General features: G+C 50.4%; 1 protein-coding gene and 1 long non-coding RNA gene across 2 annotated transcripts in view; one reads left to right on the top strand and one right to left on the bottom strand.

The window, feature by feature from the left end:
- The window catches only part of LOC308465851, a 204,064-nt gene that overhangs the window by 130,628 nt on the left and 53,180 nt on the right, over window positions 1–20,256 (bottom strand). The gene's annotated exons all lie outside the window — the stretch shown is intronic.
- PEX19 (peroxisomal biogenesis factor 19) lies at window positions 4,617–17,339 on the top strand. Its single transcript, XM_080986074.1, has 8 exons — window positions 4,617–4,932; window positions 7,600–7,709; window positions 8,823–8,988; window positions 12,412–12,497; window positions 14,078–14,239; window positions 15,377–15,553; window positions 15,648–15,692; window positions 16,278–17,339. Exons 1-8 carry the CDS (start codon window positions 4,632–4,634, stop codon window positions 16,362–16,364), a joined length of 1,134 nt encoding a protein of 377 aa, XP_080842200.1. The 5' UTR covers window positions 4,617–4,631; the 3' UTR covers window positions 16,365–17,339.

Genomic DNA, 20,256 nt, shown 5'->3' with positions numbered 1-20,256 from the left:
TCGGTGGTCATTGCTTGAGGGGAGGGAATATCCCTGACAATAAGGGTGGGGGGCGTTTGGTGATTTCCCCTTGTTTAATAACACCTTATACAATTTTGAAACTATTTTGGCCCTATCTGTCCTATATCCTTTCACTAATTTTTCGAAGGGTGTAATCATTCTTTTACTACATTTTTTAACTTCTTCCTTTAGCAGAGAGTAAATTTGTCCTTTCTGTAACCAATTAATTTTATTCCAAATACCACTTTCCTGTTCCATTGTGCCTTCCATTCCCCAACTATTCTCCATCTCCTCAATTGAGATCTCCTTTAATTTATCCCCTACCTCCTTTGGGGTGAGCTCCCTTAACGGGGCCATTTTATCATTTTGGGAAGGGGAGAGAGGTCAGGAAAAAGCTCCCTTCTCCACTTCTCCCATACCCAGATGGACCCCGTAAATGTTGATATTTTATCTACTTCCCTTTTCCTTTTCCTCCTATCAAATATTCTTATTTTCCCTCCTACTACTTCCAAATTCTCCTGCTCAATACACCCCAAATCTTCCCCCTGTTCTCCCTCCAACCAAATCACAAGATGTCTCAGTTGTGGGTGCAATGGGACTGCAGTGAGAGGGTGGGGGCCGGAAATGCACGTTGGGCAACTGAGGTTCAGACTGCAGGATATGGGAGGTGGGAGTGGGGTCCCTCACGGGTGGGGGGGCCTCAAAGTGGGTGTAATGGGCTGTTATGAAGAGTCCTAACTTGCAGCCTTTCTCAACCAGTGGGTCCCCAGATGTTGTTGAACTACAACCCACATCACCCCTAACTTTCAGAGCACAATTCAAAGTGTTGGTGCTGACCTTGAAAGCCCTAAACGGCCTCAAAGGTCTAGTATACCTGAAGGAGCGTCTCCACCCCCATCGTCCAGCCTGGACACTGCGGTCCCGATCCGAGGGCCTTCTGGCAGTTCCCTCCCTGCAAGAAGTGAGGTTACAGGGAACCAGGCACAGCGCCTTCTTGGTGGTGGCACCTGAGCTGTGGAACACCCTTGTGGAACGTCTTGTCAGGATTCAACCTCAATCTGTTAGCCGCCAACCATCCTCCCACCGCCTCCAGGCACTCACACAGGACCTTCACCGCCTCCACTGGTTCTGATTTGAAAGAGAGGTAGAGCTGGGTATCATCTGCTTACTGATGAACACCCAGCCCAAACCCCCTGATGATCTCTCCCAGCGGCTTCATATAGATGTTGAAAAGCATGGGGGAGAGGACAGAACCCTGAGGCACCCCACAAGTGAGAGCCCAGGGGTCTGAACACTCATCCCCCACCACCACTTTCTGGACACGGCCCAGGAGGAAGGAGCGGAACCACTGTATGACAGTGCCCCCAGCTCCCAGCCCCTCAAGACGGTCCAGAAGGATGTTATGGTCAATGGTGTCAAAAGCTGCTGAGAGATCCAGCAGAACTAGGAAACAGCTCTCACCTTTGTCCCTAGCCCGCCGGAGATCATCAACCAGCGCGACCAAGGCAGTTTCAGTCCCGTGATGAGGCCTGAATCCCGATTGGAAGGGATCCAAATGGTCCGCTTCTTCCAGGCGTGCCTGGAGTTGTTCAGCAACCACTCACTCAATCACCTTGCCCAAGAATGGAAGATTTGAGACTGGGCGATAGTTGGCCATCGTGGCCGCATCTAAAGATGGTTTTTTAAGAAGCGGTTTAATAACCGCCTCCTTCAGCGGGTCTGGGAAGGATCCCTCACGGAGGGAAGCATTCACCACCCCGCAGAGCCCATCGCCCAGCCCTTCCCGGCTAGCTTTTTAGAGAAAGACAGAAAGAGAAAAACAACTACCAGATTTTTAGAAGACATCTGAAGGCAGCCCTGTTTAGGGAAGCTTTTAATGTGTGACATTTTAGTGTATTTTTGTCTTTGTTGGAAGCCGCCCAGAGTGGCTGGGGAAACCCAGCCAGATGGGTGGGGTACAAATAATAAATTACTATTATATTATAGCTAGCAAGGCCAGAGCTCAGGGATGATGGGAGTTGTAGTCCATCAACATCTGGGGACCCACAGGTTGAGAAGCGCTGTAAGGGATGAAGTGAGAGGGTCTCCCTGGAAGGGAAGGATTTGAGGAGGGGGCTGGGAGCTCCGTGCCCACTTTGGGGGGGAAGAGCAGGTGACAGCCCCCATCTTCTCCTCAGCTGCTTAGGAGACCTGGGGCAGCCCCCTCAAAACTGGGCTCAGGCTTTGCCCTGAGTAGTGGGCCGCAGTTGCCGTGGCAACCAAGCCTTGGCAGCACCCTGTTCTCCCAAGGCCCCCCCCCGCCACCCCCGCAGGGTGGGCTGCCCATTGCCAAAGCAGTCTTCCAGGGGGCTCTCTCGGCGAGGCGGGTCATGGGGCGCCGAAAAGGAACAGCAACAAAATGGGTCTTCCGTCGTGATTCCTTCCATCGTCCCACCAGGAGTTTGAACACTTTGGAAGCGACTTTCAGCGGCGCAGGGGGTGTCCCTAAAAACACGCAGCTCTGGGGGACCAAAGGCGGGGGGGGAGCCCCTCTTCTCCCCCCTGAGCTGATGAAGATGGAAGATGGTGATGAAGACACCTTGGGCAAAGGGGGGGGAGGAGGAAGGCGTCCCAGCTGGGAATATCTAAGCAGTGGCGTCCAAATTTTTTCAGAGGGCCAGATGTGATGAAGTGAAGGGCCATGGGGGCCGACCAAAGTTGACCTCTTTTTTAGGATTGAAGTTGTTAAGGGTTTTTTAGGATTTTACCCCGGGAAATAAACTGCCACAGGGGCTGGAATCAACCGACCGGTAGGCTGGATTAGGCCCCTGAAACAGACTTTGGACATGCCTGATCTAATGCAACCACCACAACTTCCCTGAGCTCCTTAGAGGAAGATGAGAAGAATCATTTCAGAGGTCCTGCTCCTCTGGCCAGTTGCGCAGGACGGTTGTTCCATGAGTGGAGAAGCATCATGCATACTGGCAAACACGATGCAAACAAGATGTGATCTGCCTGAGATAAGATAAAACCCCCAAGTGTGTTTTATAAGCTGGTCTCCGACCGTAATAAATTATCTATCTATCTAAACTTCATTCGCAATAGCCAATGGCCATAGCAACAGTAAAACATTACAGTATACGCAGAAAAGGAAATTTGATATAAGAGCACAATTTAAAGTCCTGAATCGGCAGTCAGTGGCCCTTATTCTGATTGCCCCAGCTAGGAACCTAGCAACCTTTGCTGATATCTGCTCATTTTGATCTGAGCTCCTTAGAGGAAAGGGAAGGGAGGGGAGGGGAGCAGCCCTGGGTTCAAGGGCATCCTGGGGTTTTTTGACCCTCCTCTCCCAGCTGAGGCTTTCCTGCAAACAAGCGTGTTTCGCATCCAGACTCCCCCTTTTCCCCGCCTTGCAGAAGCGACTTGCACCGTGGGGAGACATGGATCCCTCCTTCCGGGTGCCTCCAGGGGGCACCTTTCTCGACCCAAGCGGATCCTTCAGCTGCGAACCCCTGCACTTGCAGCTGGTTGGACTAGATGACCCTTGGGAATACCTTCCAAACTACGATTCCTTCCCATTATAATCATCTTTGGCTTGTTAACGGAGAAATCTGAGGGCTCCCTTGGACGAAAAACAAGGACACCAGCCAGGAATGGCAGAGCAAAACAGCAGCCAGGAGGCCTGGTCTTGATGGAAGACTGTCGCGACAGGACTCCCACCTGCCACCAGGTGGAACAAGATGGGAGCCCCAAACAAAACAGCGCCCAAACTTCTATTAGCTGCTGGTGGCGCTGTGGGTTAAACCACTGTGCCTAGGACTTGCCAATCAGAAGGTTGGCGGTTCGAATCCCTGCGACGGGGTGAACTCCCGTTGCTCTGTCCCAGCTCCTGCCAACCTAGCAGTTCGAAAGTATGTTAAAGTGCAAGTAGATAAATAGGTACCACTCCGGCGGGAAGGTGAATGGCGTTTCCGTGCGCTGCTCTGGTTCGCCAGAAGCGGCTTACTCATGCTGGCCACATGACCCGGAAGCTGTACGCCTGATCCCTCGGCCAATAAAGCGAGATGAGCGCCGCAACCCCAGAGTCGTCCGCGACTGGACCTAAGGTCAGGGGTCCCTTTAATCCCCATGTTACGCCCCCCCCAACTACATCACTCATACATCATGAAAGGGGAGGTCTGGTGGCCGTAATCTGAGCATCCTGGACCCTGCCCCATGGTTCCCCTTGCCCTCCACCAAACACCCATCAAGTGGAACAAAAGAGATCTTGACATTTCCCTCTTTCCCAGCCACGTTCATCCCACCCTTTGGTCTTCATCTGGGTTTGTTATTTCTGGAATGGCTACCTGTCTGGCACTCAGGTATCAGGATGCCAGGAATTATCCCTCAGGCAGAGGGGCTGCTGAGGAGCTGAGCTCACATGTCTATAGGAATTTCTGAAGTTTTCCCAGTAAGCCAGTATACAGATACATTGATCAGTGAATTCTTACATTTGGTATCGTGCAGCAAAGGCCCTTTGAATAGACAGGAAGAAACTGTCATGAAGTGTTTTGTGGGGACAAATCACAAAAGTGATGGTGCTGATTCTGGTAGTGGGCTGCATGTGCATGAGATCTGCTGGAGGGGCAACCCCCCCCCCAAAAAAAACCCCTATGCACAAATTCCTGCATCAGGCTCGCAACGAGAAGCTGAGCCCTGCTCAGAGTAGACCCATTGGGTTCCCCGGAGAAGCGGAAGGGCCCCGATCCCGGAGGGCGGAGCTGCGGCGGAGGAGCGGAAGGGAAGGCGAGGCTCCGGCTGGCTCCGCCCGAGAAGGAGGCGGAGAAGGCCGAGGCTTCGTGGCCGCTTTCCTGCCCGGCTTCCCCGCCTCCCTCCCGGCAGACATGGCGGCGCCCGCCCCGCAAGAGCAGCCGCAGCAGCAGCAGGACGCGGAGCTGGAGGAGCTCCTCGAGAGTAAGGAAGGGGGAGACCCCGGGGTGGGGGTGGGGGGTAGAGGGGGACCCCCTCCAAGTCCCACGCAAACCCAAGCCCCGCCCCGAAACTGCCCTCTTCCCTCCCCCCCACCCCCGTTCCCACGATCAGGGTCGCGACACGCGTGTCAGTCCGTGGGGTGAGAAGGGTCTGGGTCTGCCCCACCCCGCAGGGGGGCAGGGAAAAAGAGAGCCTCCCCGCAAAGGACCTTGACCTTGGGGCTGCCGCCTGCCAGGCCTCCCCGGCTGGTTTGGGGGGGCAGCTGCGTGTAGGTGGGGGGAGAGGCTCCCCCCTCAATCCCCCACCTTCCCCCCAAAGGATCTGACACGGGGGTTGACTCCCACCCCCCATGCCTCCCCTGTTCACACATCCCAAAGAGAATCCCCGCTGCGGGGGCCTTTAAAGAGACTCTCCCCACATTTTCTCCCTAAGGGGGGCTGCCCCATATACTGCTTATTTCTCCCCCCCCCCACACTTCATATACCCCTGCTTAGAAGCCTGTATATATGTCTTTGCACGTGGGAAGGTCTCTCATAACGTGTCCCAGCAGGAAGAGTCGAAACCCTGCCCCACCTCTCCCCAAATTAAAATAAATGCCCTCTTGGCGGAGTGGACCGAGACCCCCATCGCTGGGCACAGTGCCCCCCTCCCCGTCCCCACATGACGCACTCCCCCTGGGGATTTTGAAGCAGAGGTTGGGTGGCCATCTGTTATGTATGATCTAGCTGAGATTCCTGCATTGCAGCGGGTTGGGCTGGATGACCTCTGGGGGTCCCTTGCGACTCCACAGTTCTAGGGTTTCTTTGTGGGCTGGCGCAGGGGGGCGAGGCTGCCCTGGGGCTCCTCTGTGGCAGCAGGTGACCCTCCTGCCTGGCGGCTCACCTGGCGCTCACAAGTGTATTTTCTGACGTTTGTGCCTTGCCCTTTCTTGCTGCCCTGACAAATTCAGGATATTACAATATAAGCCCTTAACAGCTTAGGACCAGGGATCATCTTACGCCATATACGCCCACTCTGCTAAATCCACACAATCTGCGGAGCTGGCACTGGGGCAGGTGCCGTACGGCACCCATTCTGTAGCCATAAGAAACCAGCATCTTAGTGTGTTGGCAGCCACCCTGTGGAACTCCCTGCCTCTTGACAGGGGCCTTCGCTGTGCTCTTTACAGCGCCTGCTAAAAACATTTTTGTTTAAACAAGACTATCCAGATAGGCGGAATGTTTACATGTGTCTTACTTTTTAGCTGATTGTTGATTTTAATTATTTTTTGAATGTTTCCAACAGCTGCTTTTAACTGTTTTCCCCGATAACTTTATTGTTTTGCTCTTTATGAGGATTATTTTTTTTTAACACCATCAGTGGTATATCGATTTTATGAATCAATACATAAATAGCAAAAAAATAAGAATGCGATGCACATTTTGCTGTGGGGCACATTTTGACCCACCTTTCCCCCAAGGTGGCGTGTGTCCCCCCCCCCTTTAATCCCCACGACAACCTTGTGAGCTTGAAAGGCAGCGGTCACACTCCTCCCTGGCGGAGTGGCAGGATTGGAACCCGGGCCTCTCCCAGGACCTCATCCAGCGCCCCTATTCAGCAGGGGTTGTTGTTGTTGCTCAACACAAGGCTGGCAACGTGCTCCTCTTGGGTGAGGCAAGAGTCTGGAGGTGGCTCTCTCTCTCAGTTGCATCACTGCTTTGAACTCTTATCTCCTTTCGTAAGGACTTTAGTGTGTCAGAGAGGATCGCTGCAGATTTTCTGTCATTTCGCAGCCCTGCCAGATTGAACGTTTGGGCTTTCCGTTCTTTTAAAAAACCCGCTTTGGCTTAGGCAAACGAGCCAGGATCTGCCTTGAGCTCAATGGGGCAGGATCCTGGCCTCCGTGTCCCCTCTTCCCACAACGCCTCCTCGCACTCGCTCCTTCCTTCCCAGGTGGAGTCTGGAAAGGAGATTCTGCTCAGGATCTGGGCGGTTTCAGGAGCAGGTTGGAAGCCGATTTGGCCATTAAATTTGCCTTCTTTAAGTGAAGAGAGAGATGCAGCAGTGACAAATCTGCATTCTTTTATGTCTCTATATTTCCACCTACGTCCTGCAACGTAGTAAAGAAAGATGCTGTAAATAAGGCACCTTGGAGCTTGAAATTATAACATTATTTATCAAAACGTGGCAACATTCGGCCGACTGATCAGTTATAACTTGCATTTTACGTGTTTATTTGGAAAATAATCACTGTGACTTTATGTTGCATCAGTCAGCGTCATTATGCAACTGATGAAATGTGTACAGACGGTTGTTCAAAATTTTATTCTTCCCCCGCTCCCTTATTTTTATTCAACGCCCCCCCCCAATTGCTGCTCCCGCCCCCTGGATCATTACAGCGCCCCCCCCGGGAGTGATATCGCCCCCTTTGGGAAACACCGGGGTGGGGGGGTCTTCCTGCCCCACTGTGTGCTGGGAAGCCCCCAGAAGGTGCCTTTTCCTTGGGGAAATTCCACCCTGGGCCCCCCCAGCAAAGAAACCCCTCTCTTGCCTTCTGGATTTAGGGGAGATGCGTACCTGCTCACGTCTGCTCCCTCATGTGGGGGTGGCTGTTTCAATAATGCCCCCCCTCGCCTTGCATCATCACTCTTCTTTCTCCCCCCCCTCTAGGTGCCCTCGATGACTTTGACAAGGCCAAGCCAGTCCCATCGCCGCCCCCTTCAACTGCCTCCGTGGGGGACGGCAGCGTCTCTGAGAAATCGCCTGGAGATGCTGCCAAGGTAGGGCAGGCGACCTGAGCGCCCCCCCTGGGAATGTGGGGATGTGTGGGGCGGCTGGGGGAGAGAGGGCAGCCCCTTGCTCCCAAGGAGACAGACCTTGGGGGTCTTGGCTCGGCAGGGGTCGAGGGTCGCACAGGGACAGGACCGCCAACTGCCTGTTGCTTCTTCTCCCTGTTGCTGAAACGGCCCACAGCTTCTTGACCTTGAGAACAATTTGCAGTTCCCACTCTGTAAAATGGGCCCATTGGGCCACACAAGAAGTTGTGTGGATGTCAGAGAGGGCCGAGTGTGGCGCTGATTTGAGCTCCTAAATAGCTCCTGGCCTTGCTCTCCTCTGGCGAGTGAGTTTTGTTTCCAGGCGAGTGGACAGGAAAGTTCTTATTTTATATTTATATATATATATTTATTAATTTTTTAACATATAAGTTCCAACAATCATTTAACATAACTTCTTATCTTACACAGTAATTTAGACTTCCGTCAACAACCTCTGAAGATTTTCCGTTCTTTATCACGTGTTCTGCATTTCTTAATTTCTTATTACTTTTAATTGTCCTTAACTAACAATTCTCTTCATAATCTCTTCAGTATTTTGCAAAGTCCTCCTTACACAACTTCTTGCAGTCCTCCTAGCGTAATCTGTTTATCACAATTGCTTTTCAAATAGTTCAGATATTTACTCCAGTCCTCCAAGAATCTCTGATCCTGCAGGTTTCAAATCCTTCTTGTTAATTTATCTAATTCTGCATTGTCCATTAATTTCATTTGCCATTCTTCTTTCGTCAGTAATTCTTCTTGCTTCCATTCTTGTGCCAATAAATATTCTTGCTGCTGTTGTTGCATATAAAAACAGTTCATAATCCTGTCTGTTAATATCATCCCCTGCAATGCAAGTAAAACTGCTTCTGGTTTATTAGTGAAGGACAGGAAAGTTCTTAAGAACAGATTTATTTATTTTCCTTTTGGCCCTGGACTTTGCCAGCTGCCTGGGCAAATGTTTTGTGGGCTGTTCGTGTGGGTCAGTGGCAAGACCCAGGGCTTCCCCTCTGCTTAAATCCAGGGGGTGCTGAGCCCCACTGCTCGTCTCACCCATTTCGCTTTTTCTCTTCCCAGGATTCCCTCTTTGCCTCGCAGGAGAAGTTCTTCCAGGACCTCTTCGATAGCGAACTGGCCTCCCAGGCCACGGCGGAGTTTGAGAAGGCCATGAAGGAGTTGGCCGAGGAGGAACCCCACCTGGTGGAGCAGTTCCAGAAGCTCTCCGAAGCAGCAGGCAGAGTCGGTGAGCAAGTTGCTTTTGGGGAGTTTCTTGAAATCCTCTTTCTCCGCCCCTCTTCTTAGGGGAGAGCCAGGCAGGGTCTGAACTTGCTCCCTCCAGCAGGACATTGCTAGAAAAAGAAGAGTCTAGTGCCCAGATCAAGGGAAGGGATAAAAAGGTAAAGGGACCCCTGACCATTAGGTCCAGTCGTGGCCGACTCTGGGGTTGTGGCGCTCATCTCGCTTTATTGGCTGAGGGAGCCGGCGTACAGCTTCCGGGTCATGTGGCCAGCAGGACTAAGCCGCTTCTGGCGAACCAGAGCAGCACACGGAAACGCCGTTTCCCTTCCCGCCAGAGTGGTACCTATTTATCTACTTGCACTTTGACGTGCTTTTGAACTGCTAGGTTGGCAGGAGCAGGGACCGAGCAACGGGAGCTCACCCCGTCGCAGGGATTCGAACCGCCGACCTTCTGATCAGCAAGTCCTAGGCTCTGTGGTTTAACTCACAGCGCCACCCGCGTCCCAAGGGAAGTGATAGTCCTGCCGTGGTCAAACCCCTCCTGGAGTCCGGTGTCCAGTGTCCAGTTCTGGGCACCTCCGTTGGAGGAGGATATTGAAAAGATGGAGCATGTGCAGAGGAGGGTGACTGAGATGGTCAAGGGTCTGGAAGCCAAGGAATAGTTGAGGGAGCTGCGGATGTTAGAATTCCTGCTCCATGATTGCAGTCATGGGATTTTTGTCTATCACATGACGGTGTATGTTTTGACACCACAGAGTGGGAAGTGACGGAGACAGGATGTTTGTGTTGCTGAGTTCCATGAAGTGGGACTGTTGTCCTTTGTTCTTTCTCTCTTTGCTGTCTGATGCTAGAGAGAGAGGGAGCCATCTTGCAGTGCTCTTTGTGTGTTTATATGTAAATAAAGTAGATTAGCCAAAATGCTGAGTTGCTGAGGTCTGTCACGCGAAATGCGAAGACACTGCGGATCCCTAAGTGTGCCGGTGTCGGTTGGCATCGGTCGCTGTGATGTTCAGGCTGAAGAAAGATTTTGAAGCTCCTGAACAAAGGACCAGGAGGGAGGGAACATGCCAGCCGGGGATGTGTCTCTGCCAGGGTCCTACTCGAGTGTAGGACAAGCTCCTGACAGCTTAGCCTGGAGAACAGATATCTTAAGGGCTGTCACACGGAAAATGGAGCCAGCTTCTTTTCTCCTGCTCTGGAGGGCAGGACTCACACCCATGGCTTCAAGTTACAAAAAGTAGATTCTGACTCAACATCAGGCAGAACTTTCTGACAGTAAGAGCTGCTCAAGAGTGGAACAGTCTCCCTCGAAGGTTGCGGACTCTCCTTCCTTGGAGGTTTTTAAGCAGTGGCTGGATGGCCATCAGTCCTGGATGCTTTAGCTGAAATTCCTGTATTGCAGGGGGCTGGACTAGATGAGCCCTGGGGCTCCCTTCCAACTCCACAATTCCATGAGATGCCGCCCCAAAATGTTGTGCAGTGCCACCGTCTCTGGAGGACAGCAGCCCACACTGACACCCCGTCCTTCTCAAAACGAAGACTTCCACGCTTCTCAAAATAAATGCGGGGGTGCTTTCCCACCCACCCTAAGCATCACACATTTATGAAGCAAAGCTAAGAGACCTCCATCTGAACATTAGACCCAGCACCTTTCAGGCTGCTTTACATCAATCAAGAGATCGTACCGCTATGCTGTTACTTGAAGAAAAAATATGTGTTAAAACTGTCACTTTGAAAGGGGCTCTTTGAAAAGAATGCTCTTTAAAACACACACGCAAACATAACCGGACTCCCACTGGTTAGCTAAAAATGCCTGGATGCCCCAAAGAGATCCACGCATTTTCTAACCGCAGCCTCAGCTGCGTGAGTTCAAACTAGTGAAAATGCTGTGTGGGCTTCCAGATTCTGCTTAAAAACCTCCAACGAAGGAGAGCTGAATCTGAATGAATGAATGAATGTTATGATTATGGCCACAGACCAGTTCTGGCTCACTTACAATATCAGGAAAATCATAAAACACAACAGGAATACATTGAATTGCAATTGGGTATAACAGAGATAATTCAGATATAGTGGCAGTTAAAAATATACATTAAATCTAAAATATAACCTAAAATTGTCATTTAAAACCTTAATCATTTTAGTAGTACAGCTTGTTCCCTAAGTTTTATGGCAGTTGCACAGAATTTGGCCAGGAGAGCTGCTGCTGTTGTTGCTACACGTAGAATTGTATGTGGGGACATGGGTGGCGCTGTGGGTTAAACCACAGAACCTAGGACTTGAGATCAGAAGGTCAGCGGTTCGAATCCCCGCAATGATGGGGTGAGCTCCCGTTGCTCGGTCCCTGCTCCTGCCAACCTAGCAGTTCGAAAGCACGTCAAAGTGCAAGTAGATAAATAGGTACCGCTCTGGCGGGAAAGTAAACGGCGTTTCCGTGCGCTGCTCTGGTTCGCCAGAAGCGGCTTAGTCATGCTGTTCACATGACCCGGAAGCTGTATGCCGGCTCCCTCGGCCAATAAAGCGAGATGAGCGCCGCAGCCCCAGAGTCGACCATGACTAGACCTAATGCTCAGGGGTCCCTTGACCTTTACAGTTGGAATCACAGCTAAAGGTTCCCTGGCACGATGCCCATCCAGCCTCTGAAAGAGATCTCGCCCACAACCTTCGGAGGTTGCCTGCTCCTCTGTCCAATGGCTCTTACCCCTGGAAAGTTCTTCCTGACCTTGAGTCAGAATGCCAGCGTTGCCTGACTTCAAGTAACTTTTCTGATGGATGGGCAACTCAGCACAGAATTGCGACCTTTGCCATGGCAGTTCATGGATGTTTTGTGGGAACCCCTTCTTCCCTCAGGCGAGTCTCAGGCCCTTGGGGTCTCCAAATTCCTGTTGCAGGATTTCTGGTGCCCTTTCAGAATAAAGACAGGGGGAGCAGTGAGGTTGCATCCTGTTTCAGGCTCCTGGGTGAGAGCAAAGAGGCCGAGAGGGCAGGTGTGTCAGAAGCGGAAGGAACTGACGCTGGGTTATTTATTTTGTAAAAATTATACACTGCTTGATTGTGTAAACAAACGACAACCCTCAAAGCGATTTACCAAAAATATAAAACAGTAAAATCAAGAAAAAATTACGACAGTGCTTTAAAACTTGCATAAGTTGAAACACCAGATCAGATTAAAACTGTTTCAACTTTCTCAGGAATTATATATATAAATGTGTGTGTGTGGCTTTATATTTTTGTACAATTTGTCGTTCAAGTTGTTAGTCGTCGCTTTACATTTTCGTACACCACGTAAGAGATTTATATATTTAAGAAAACTTATTAAGTGGTATAGAAGTGGTCTAAATATATAAATAATATTTTTCATTTTAAAACCAAATGCATTTTCCTCTTCAGGGGTCTCTTAAACACTTTCTCCCTCGCTTTTTTGCAGGAAGCGACTCCAACTCCCAGCAGGAGTTCACTTCCTGCCTGAAAGAGACGCTCAGCGGCTTGGCAAAGAACGCAGACGACCTCCAGGTATTACAATAATAATAATAATTTATTATTTGTACCCCACCCATCTGGCTGGGTTTCCCCAGCCACTCTGGGCGGCTTCCACAGAGACCAAAAATACACTAAAATATCACACATTAAAAACTTCCCTGAACAGGGCTGCCTTAAGATGTCTTCTGAATGTCAGGTAGTTGTTTATTGCTTTGACATCTGATGGAAGGGCGTTCCACGGGGCGGGCACCACTACCGAGAAGCTCTGAACCCCTTTCTGCCTCCCTGGCTTCTCCAAAACGCTTCCTCTGCGTTTCCAGCGGCGGATCCACTTTGCAGACCCTGTTTCGTCAACGCCTGTTTGGGGCGTGAGAAGAACAAATCCCAGTTGCTGCCCTCACTGCAAGCGGGGAGAGCGCTGCTGCTTCTCTTGCACCCAGGGCCCGCTTGCGGGATTCCACTTGGGGCATTTGGTTGGCTGGGACTAGATGGGACGCTGGCCTGATCCAGAAGGCCAGGCTCTCCATGCGGAGGTCTCCTCTGATAGCAGAACCTCCATGCCCAAGAGCAGTCTACCACAGAATAACAGGTGGCGGGGAACTGCAGAGCTGCTGTTGTGCTCAGGGTCCCACTTGGGAGATTCCTTTTGGCCACTTTTGAGAACTAACAACAACAACAATTTATTATTTGTACCCCACCCATCTGGCTGGGTTTCCCCAGCCACTCTGGGCAGCTTCCAACAAAATATTAAAATACAGTAATGCATCAAACATTAAAAGCTTCCCTAAACAGGGCTGCCTTCAGATGTCTTCTAAAAGTCTGGTAGTTGTTTATGCCTTTGACATCTGGTGGGAGGGCGTTCCACAGGGCGGGAGCCACCACCAAGAAGGCCCTCTGCCTGGTTCCCTGTAACCTCACTTCTCGCAGTGAGGGAACCGCCAGAAGACCCTCGTATCTGGACCTCAGTGTTCAGGCTGGACGATGGAGGTGGAGACGCTCCTTCAGGTCTACTGGGCTGAGGCTGTTTAGGCCAGGCATAGGCAAACTCGGCCTCCAGATGTTTTTGGACTAAAACTCCCATCATCCCTGACCCCTGGTCCTGTTAGCTAGGGATGATGGGAGTTGTAGCCCCAAAACATCTGGAGGACCAAGTTTGCCTATGCCTGCTTTAGGGCTTTCAAGATCAGCACCAACACTTTGAATTGCGCTCGGAAACGTACTGGGAGCCAATGAAGATCTTTCAAGACTGGTGTTATGTGGTCTCGGCAGCTGCTCCCAGTCCCCAGTCTAGCTGCCGCATTCTGGATTAGTTGTAGTTTCCGGTCACCTTCAATGGTAGCCCCACAGAGAGTGCATTGCAGTAGTCCAAGCGGGAGATAACCAGAGCATGCGCCACTCTGGCAAGGGAAACCCCCAGAGCAGGATCCTCCCTTCCTCCATGAATTTGTCTGATCCTCTTTTAAAGCCATCCGAGTTGGTAGCCTCCTATGGGACAGTGGGCTTACAACGTAGCCGGCAGGGCTGTAGGTCATCTCGTGCCTTTTCCTTCCATGAAGCGGTTGGCTTCCTCGCCCAGCCTCCTTAACAGCCGCCCCCCCTTCCTTCTCCCGCAGAACTCCAGCGTCTCTGAGGAGGAGCTTGCAAAGACCATGGAAGGCCTCGGCTTGGAGGAAGGAGACGGTGAAGGGAGCCTCCTGCCCATCATGCAAAGCATCATGCAGAACCTGCTGTCGAAAGATGTGCTCTACCCCTCCCTGAAGGAGATCACGGAGAAAGTAAGGCGGAAGGGCCCACCCGGGGGGGGGGGGGACGTGGCTCAGTGGCAGAACAGCTGCCTTGAATGCAGAAGGTCCCAGGATCAGCCCCTGGCATCCTAAGCAGGGATGGGAGAGGAGCGTAGATGGTCTGAACTCGGTGTAAGGCTGCTCCCTACATTCCTGGAAAAAACAATGCTGTCCAGGGTTGTAAAGACTGCGGAGAGAATAATTGGGTGCCCTCTTCCCACCTTGGATCAAATATACGCTTCCAGGTGCCATAAGAAAGCTGCAGAGATAGCGCAGGATAGTTTGCACCCCGGAAATGATCTCTTTCAGCTTCTGCCTTCTGGAAGAAGGTCCAGGGTTAGAAAGGCCAGGACTAGCTGCCTGAGAAACAGTTTCTATCCAAATGTGATTTTGGTTTTAAATGCAGTGTAAGGAGTCTCTATGGGAGTATATTGTATTTTAAAAAAGGGGTACCAGAGTTTTTAGGGGGCTAACCAGGTTGGGGTAGCTGGGATAGCAGGCTTGTGGGTTTTGAATGTCTTATGTCGATTCCCCCCCCCCCAATATCGTTGTTCTGTATGGGACAATGACAATAAAGATTATCGTATTGTATCATTTTGTGTTTAAAGCAACACTAGAACAATGAGGACTGGGAACCTGCTTCATTTTTAGTGGAATGGGCCATCGCTCAGTGATAAAGAGCAAGCAGAAGGACCCGGGTTCGGTGCTTCTCCAGGTGTGGCTGTCTGAAAGATGCCCGTCTGAAACCCTGGAGAGCCATGACTGCCACTTAGTGTAGACCAGGGGTCAGCAACCTTTTTCAGCAGGGGGCCGGTCCACCCCCCCCCAGACCATGTGGTGGGCCAGACTATATTTTTTTGGGGGGGGGGGAATGAACAAATTCCTTTGCCCCACACATAACCCAGAGTTGCATTTTAAATAAAAGGACACATTCTACTCATGTAAAAACATGCTGATTCCCAGACCGTCCACAGGCTGGATTTAGAAGGCGATTGGGCCGGATCTGGGCCCCGGGCCTTAGGTTGCCTACCCCTGGTGTAGACAGTCCTGAAGAAGATGAGCCCAAGTCAGGCTTCCTATGGTCCACGTAGGAGCAGCCTGGCCCACCCTCCCCTCTTCCTCCCCCAGTACCCAGAATGGCTGCAGAGCCACCGTGACTCCCTGCCACAGGAGCAGTTTGAGAAGTACCAGGAGCAGCACAGCATCATGGGCAGGATCTGCGAGCAGTTTGAGGCCGAGCTGCCCACCGACGGCGACACGGAGCACAAGGCCCGCTTCGAGATGGTCCTGGACCTCATGCAGCAGGTGGGTAGGGGGGAGAGGGCACGAAGGACAGGAAACTGAGTCCCCTGCCATGGTTCCCTTGCTGATGCCGCTGCCTGTTTTGTCTGCCTTCCAGCTCCAAGACCTCGGCCACCCCCCCAAGGAACTGGCGGGAGAATCGGTGAGTTTGGGCCGGGGGCAGATGGCGACCCATTCCTTCCTTCCTTCCTTCCTTCCTTCCTTCCTTCCTTCCTTCCTTCCTTCCTTTCTTTCTCTCTCTCTCTCTGTCTCTGTCTGTCTCTCTCTCTCTCTCTCTCTCCCCCCTGTCCTGCCCGCATTCCCACAGCTCCCTTCTTAATTCTGCCCACGCCTTTCCTTCCTGCACGCCAATCAAAGAATGGTGGGGTTGGAAGGGATACCCCAGGGCCATCTAGTCCAACCCCCCCCCCCCGAATCGCAGCGAAAGCATCCCTGACAGGTGGCCAACAAACCTCTGCTTGGAAACCTCCAGCGAAGGAGCGCCAACGTTCAGACGGGGCCCATTCCTCTGCCAAATGGCTCTTGTGCTCAGAAAGCTCTTCCTGAGGTTTAGTCAGAATCTCTTTTCTTGCAGTTTGTTGGTTAATGTCCTTCCGGCACAACAGGAAATATTCCATAGAATGGCACAGTTGTGAGGGACACCTGTGAGTCATCTATTCCAACCCCCTGCAATGCAGGGGTCCCGGCTAATCTCCCCCTTCTCTCCATCTTTTTCTTCCTCCTGCAGCCCCCCGGGCTGAACTTTGACCTGGAGGGAATGAACCTGCCGGACGCAGCCAGTTCGGGAGGAGGAGACCAGTGCCAGATCATGTGACCCCACAGAGCGAGCGGACCGGGAGGAACGCGGCAGAGGGGTCCCTGGAGGGGCGTTACTGTGTCTGGGGTTGGGGGGGGCTGATTCTCTCTCCCCCTCCCCACCTCCTTTTATTTTGGTTTTCTTCAATCACCAGGTGCCTAAAAGGGGCTGGGCTGACTGTGTTAATACGTATGTGTGCGGGGGAACTTTATAAGAAAAAATCCAAATAGGATGATACAAGTCAGAGGCTTTCAGAAAGTCTCAAGGGATGTAAATGGACATGCTGCTGCCGTCTCTGGGGTCCTGGGGTGTGTGTGTGTATGCGGGGGTGCAAGAGACCCCCCCCACACACTTCTTTCCCTTTCCTTCCCTGCCCTGGACCGACTAACAGATGGAGCTCAGCCGCCGTGTGCGTGTGTGTGTCAATTGCTCCCCTGGTTGGCTCTTGAGGGAGTTCACTGGAATCTGCCTTTTGGAAGCCGGCCGGCGCCGCTCCTTCGAAGTTCTGTGACGGTTTTGGGCCACGCAAGAAGTGTTGGCGCTGGACCAGAATCCCCTCCGCACCTGGCAGGGAGGAAGAGGGAGCGTCCAGCGGCCCCACCTGAGCCCCAGTGGGGATGCCTGGCCGAGGCGATTTTCAGAAAGCACTGATTTAAATGGGGGCATTGAAAACATCCCTGCCCCAAACAGCTGCTGGGTGCCCTCTCTCCCCACTTTTCAATACTAACCCTGCCTGCCCCTCTGGTTAACACTGCCCCTCTCTTGGTGCCTCTCCATCTCTGGGTCTCCGGGAACTTGGGCTTGGCCAGAGAGAAAGCCAGGAGAGGTCAGTCGGGGGGCGATGCCGTCCTCATCCCGGCCAGGACTGGGGGGGTGGGCTCTGGAGTTTATGTCTACTCTCCTTCCTGAGACGGGCAGAACCTCAGAGGGAGGGGTGTTTGTGTGTGTGTGTAAGGATAATTATTAAAAATAAAGGTGGAAAAGCTGATCCTCTTTTTGCTTCCCTGCGTTTTCTTTTGATGAAACACTGTGTGTGTGTGTAGAGAGAGAAGTCAAGGCTTACTCCAGACACCCTGTTTTGTGTGAGAATAATTTCAGCGAGTTCCCCTAGGACACTGCTTCCGACTGACAAATCGCCAGCTATGTCCGGGAAATTCTGGACGTAGTTCGCTTCTTTAAGATCCTTCCCAAAAGTTGCAGCTGTCACAAGTGCATTTTGATGTGATGCCAAAACATTAATTCCTGCATGGCAGGGGAGTGGACTAGATGGCCCTTGAAGGTCCCTTCCAACTACAGTTCTATGATCCTTGCACGGAAGTTAATCTGATGCCATTTGGGGAGGAAGTTCGACAGGCAGGGAGCCACCACCAAGAAAGCCCCACCCCAAAGACCCATCGTGGCGCAGCAAACAAGGCCTTTCCAGCAGATTGCAAAGCATGATGTGCGAATTATCAGGTCCGAGACCATTATGTACTTGTAGGGAATCAATCTCTTTTTTTTTTTTTTTAATATTTATTGGGGTTTACAATAAGAATAAATATAACAAGCAGTATAACAAATATCTTAACATACTTTCACATTTTTTTTTGGACTTCCTCACATCTCCCGCTCCCACTTTCATCGTTATAACTTTTTACCAGCAATTTATTATCTTATTTACATTCTTGTATCCCATCTGTATATTTATAATCTTATAATTCTCAAAAAGGGTTGTATTTTCTCAATCTCACTTATTATCTTAAATCATCTAAGTTAGTGGTGCTCAATTATTTATGATCTAGCATCCTGCTTAGCATTCACTCAAATTGCAATGTTTTTGTAAATAATTCTTAAATTTCTTCCAATCCTCCTCCATCTTCTCTTCTCCCAGGTCACGAATTCTGCCGGTCATCTCGGCCAGTTCCATGTAGTCTATCAGTTGCATCTGCCATTCTTCCAGTGTGGGTAGATCTTGAGCTTTCCAGTGCTTTGCAAGTAGTATCCTTGCTGCTGTTGTTGCATACATAAAAAATGTCCGGTCCTTCTTTACCACCCCTTGGCCGACAATACCCAAAAGAAAGGCCTCTGGTTTCTTTGTGAAGGTATACTTAAATACCTTTTTCAGTTCATTATAAATCATTTCCCAGAACGCCTTCACTTTAGGGCAGGTCCACCAGAGGTGGAAGAATGTTCCTTCACTCTCTTTACATTTCCAACACTTATTATCAGACAGGTGGTAAATTTTTGCAAGTTTGACTGGGGTCATATACCATCTATATATCATTTTCATTACATTTTCTTTCAAAGCATTGCATGCAGTAAAGTTCAACCCAGTACTCCACAACCTTTCCCAGTCCTCAAACATGATATTGTACCCAATGTCCTGCGCCCACCTTATCATAGCCGATTTAACCATTTCATCTTGTGTATTCCATTTTAACAGCAAGTTATACATCCTTGAAAGTACTTTAGTCTTTGGTTCTAACAATTCTGTTTCTAGTTTCGATTTCTCCACCTGGAACCCTAGTTTCTTGTCATTTTTAAAAACTTCTTTAATCTGAGCGTAGTGTAACCAGTCTCGCACTTTATCCTTCATTTTCTCCAAACTCTGCAATTTCCAGTTGTCTCCATCTTTTTCTAGTATTTCCCAATATTTTGGCCATTTAGCCTCCATATTGGGTCTTTTTCGGGCCTTAGCTTCCAAAGGTGAAAGCCACCTTGGAGTTTTATTTTCCAGCAAGTCTTTATATTTTGTCCAGACATTAAACAGTGATTTTCTGACAATATGGTTCTTAAAGGCCTTATTTGCTTTAACCTTGTCGTACCATAAGTATGCATGCCATCCAAAGGTATTGTTAAACCCTTCCAAATCTAACACGTCAGTGTCTTCAAGAAGTAGCCAGTCTTTTAGCCAGCAGAACGCTGCGGCCTCATAGTACAACTTTAAATCTGGCAGGGCAAAGCCCCCTCTTTCTTTCGCATCAGTTAATATCTTAAACTTAATTCTGGGCTTTTTGCCCTGCCAGACAAATTTAGAAATATCTCTCTGCCACTTCTGAAAGCACTCCGTTCTGTCCAAAACCTGAAGTGTTTGAAACAAAAACAACATCTTTGGCAATACATTCATCTTGATAGCAGCAATTCGGCCTAACAAAGAAAGTTTCAATTTTGTCCAACTATCTAAGTCTCTCTTGATTTCTGCCCAACACTTTTCGTAATTATCCTTAAATAGACTTAGATTTTTTGCTGTTATGTTTACCCCTAGGTATTTTACTTTTTTAACCACATTAAGTTCTGTCTCTTTCTGAAACCGTTCTGACTCTGTATCTGTCAGGTTTTTCCCCAAAACCTTAGTTTTCTGTTTATTTAATTTGAATCCCACCACCCGACCAAAGTCATTAATCAGTTGTAATACTCTTTTCGTACTAGACTCTGGCTCCTGCAGGGTCAAAACCAGGTCATCTGCAAAAGCTTTTAGTTTGTATTGTTTCTGTCCGACCTGAATTCCTTCCACCAACCGGTCCCCTCTAATCATATTCAATAGCACTTCCAGAACCGAAATAAATAACACTTGTAGGGAATCAATCTCTGGAACTCCCTGCTCCTTGATATTAAGCAGGCACCTCCTTTGCACTGTAAAACTTTAAATTTTGTTGATATTTTGACAAGTTTTCCAACACTTTGAATTGTGCTTGGAAACGTCCTGGGAGCCAATGTAGGTCTTTCAGGACCGGTGTTATGTGGTCTCGGCGGCCGCCCCCAGTCCCCAGTCTGGCTGCCACATTCTGGATTAGTTGCAGTTTCCGGGTCACCTTCAAAGGGAGCCCCACATAGAGGGCATTGCAGTAGTCCAGGCGGGAGATAACTAGAGCATGCACCACTCTGGCCAGACAGTCCGCGGGCAGGAAGGGTCTCATCCTGCGTACCAGAT

This window comes from Podarcis pityusensis, assembly GCF_964106645.2.
Source record: "Podarcis pityusensis genome assembly, chromosome: 16".
NCBI lineage: Eukaryota > Metazoa > Chordata > Lepidosauria > Squamata > Lacertidae > Podarcis > Podarcis pityusensis.
The sequence above is the reverse complement of the archived record's forward strand: the minus strand, read 5'-3'. Positions and strand labels throughout refer to the sequence as shown.

Excerpts from the sequence above, each read along its gene's own strand:
- PEX19 (XM_080986074.1), top strand. The coding sequence starts at position 4,632 with ATGCACAAATTCCTGCATCAGGCTCGCAACGAGAAGCTGAGCCCTGCT. Across the intron at positions 7,710-8,822 it reads CGCCTGGAGATGCTGCCAAG|GATTCCCTCTTTGCCTCGCA; the intron begins GTAGGGCAGGCG and ends TTCTCTTCCCAG. Across the intron at positions 15,693-16,277 it reads AGGAACTGGCGGGAGAATCG|CCCCCCGGGCTGAACTTTGA; the intron begins GTGAGTTTGGGC and ends TTCCTCCTGCAG.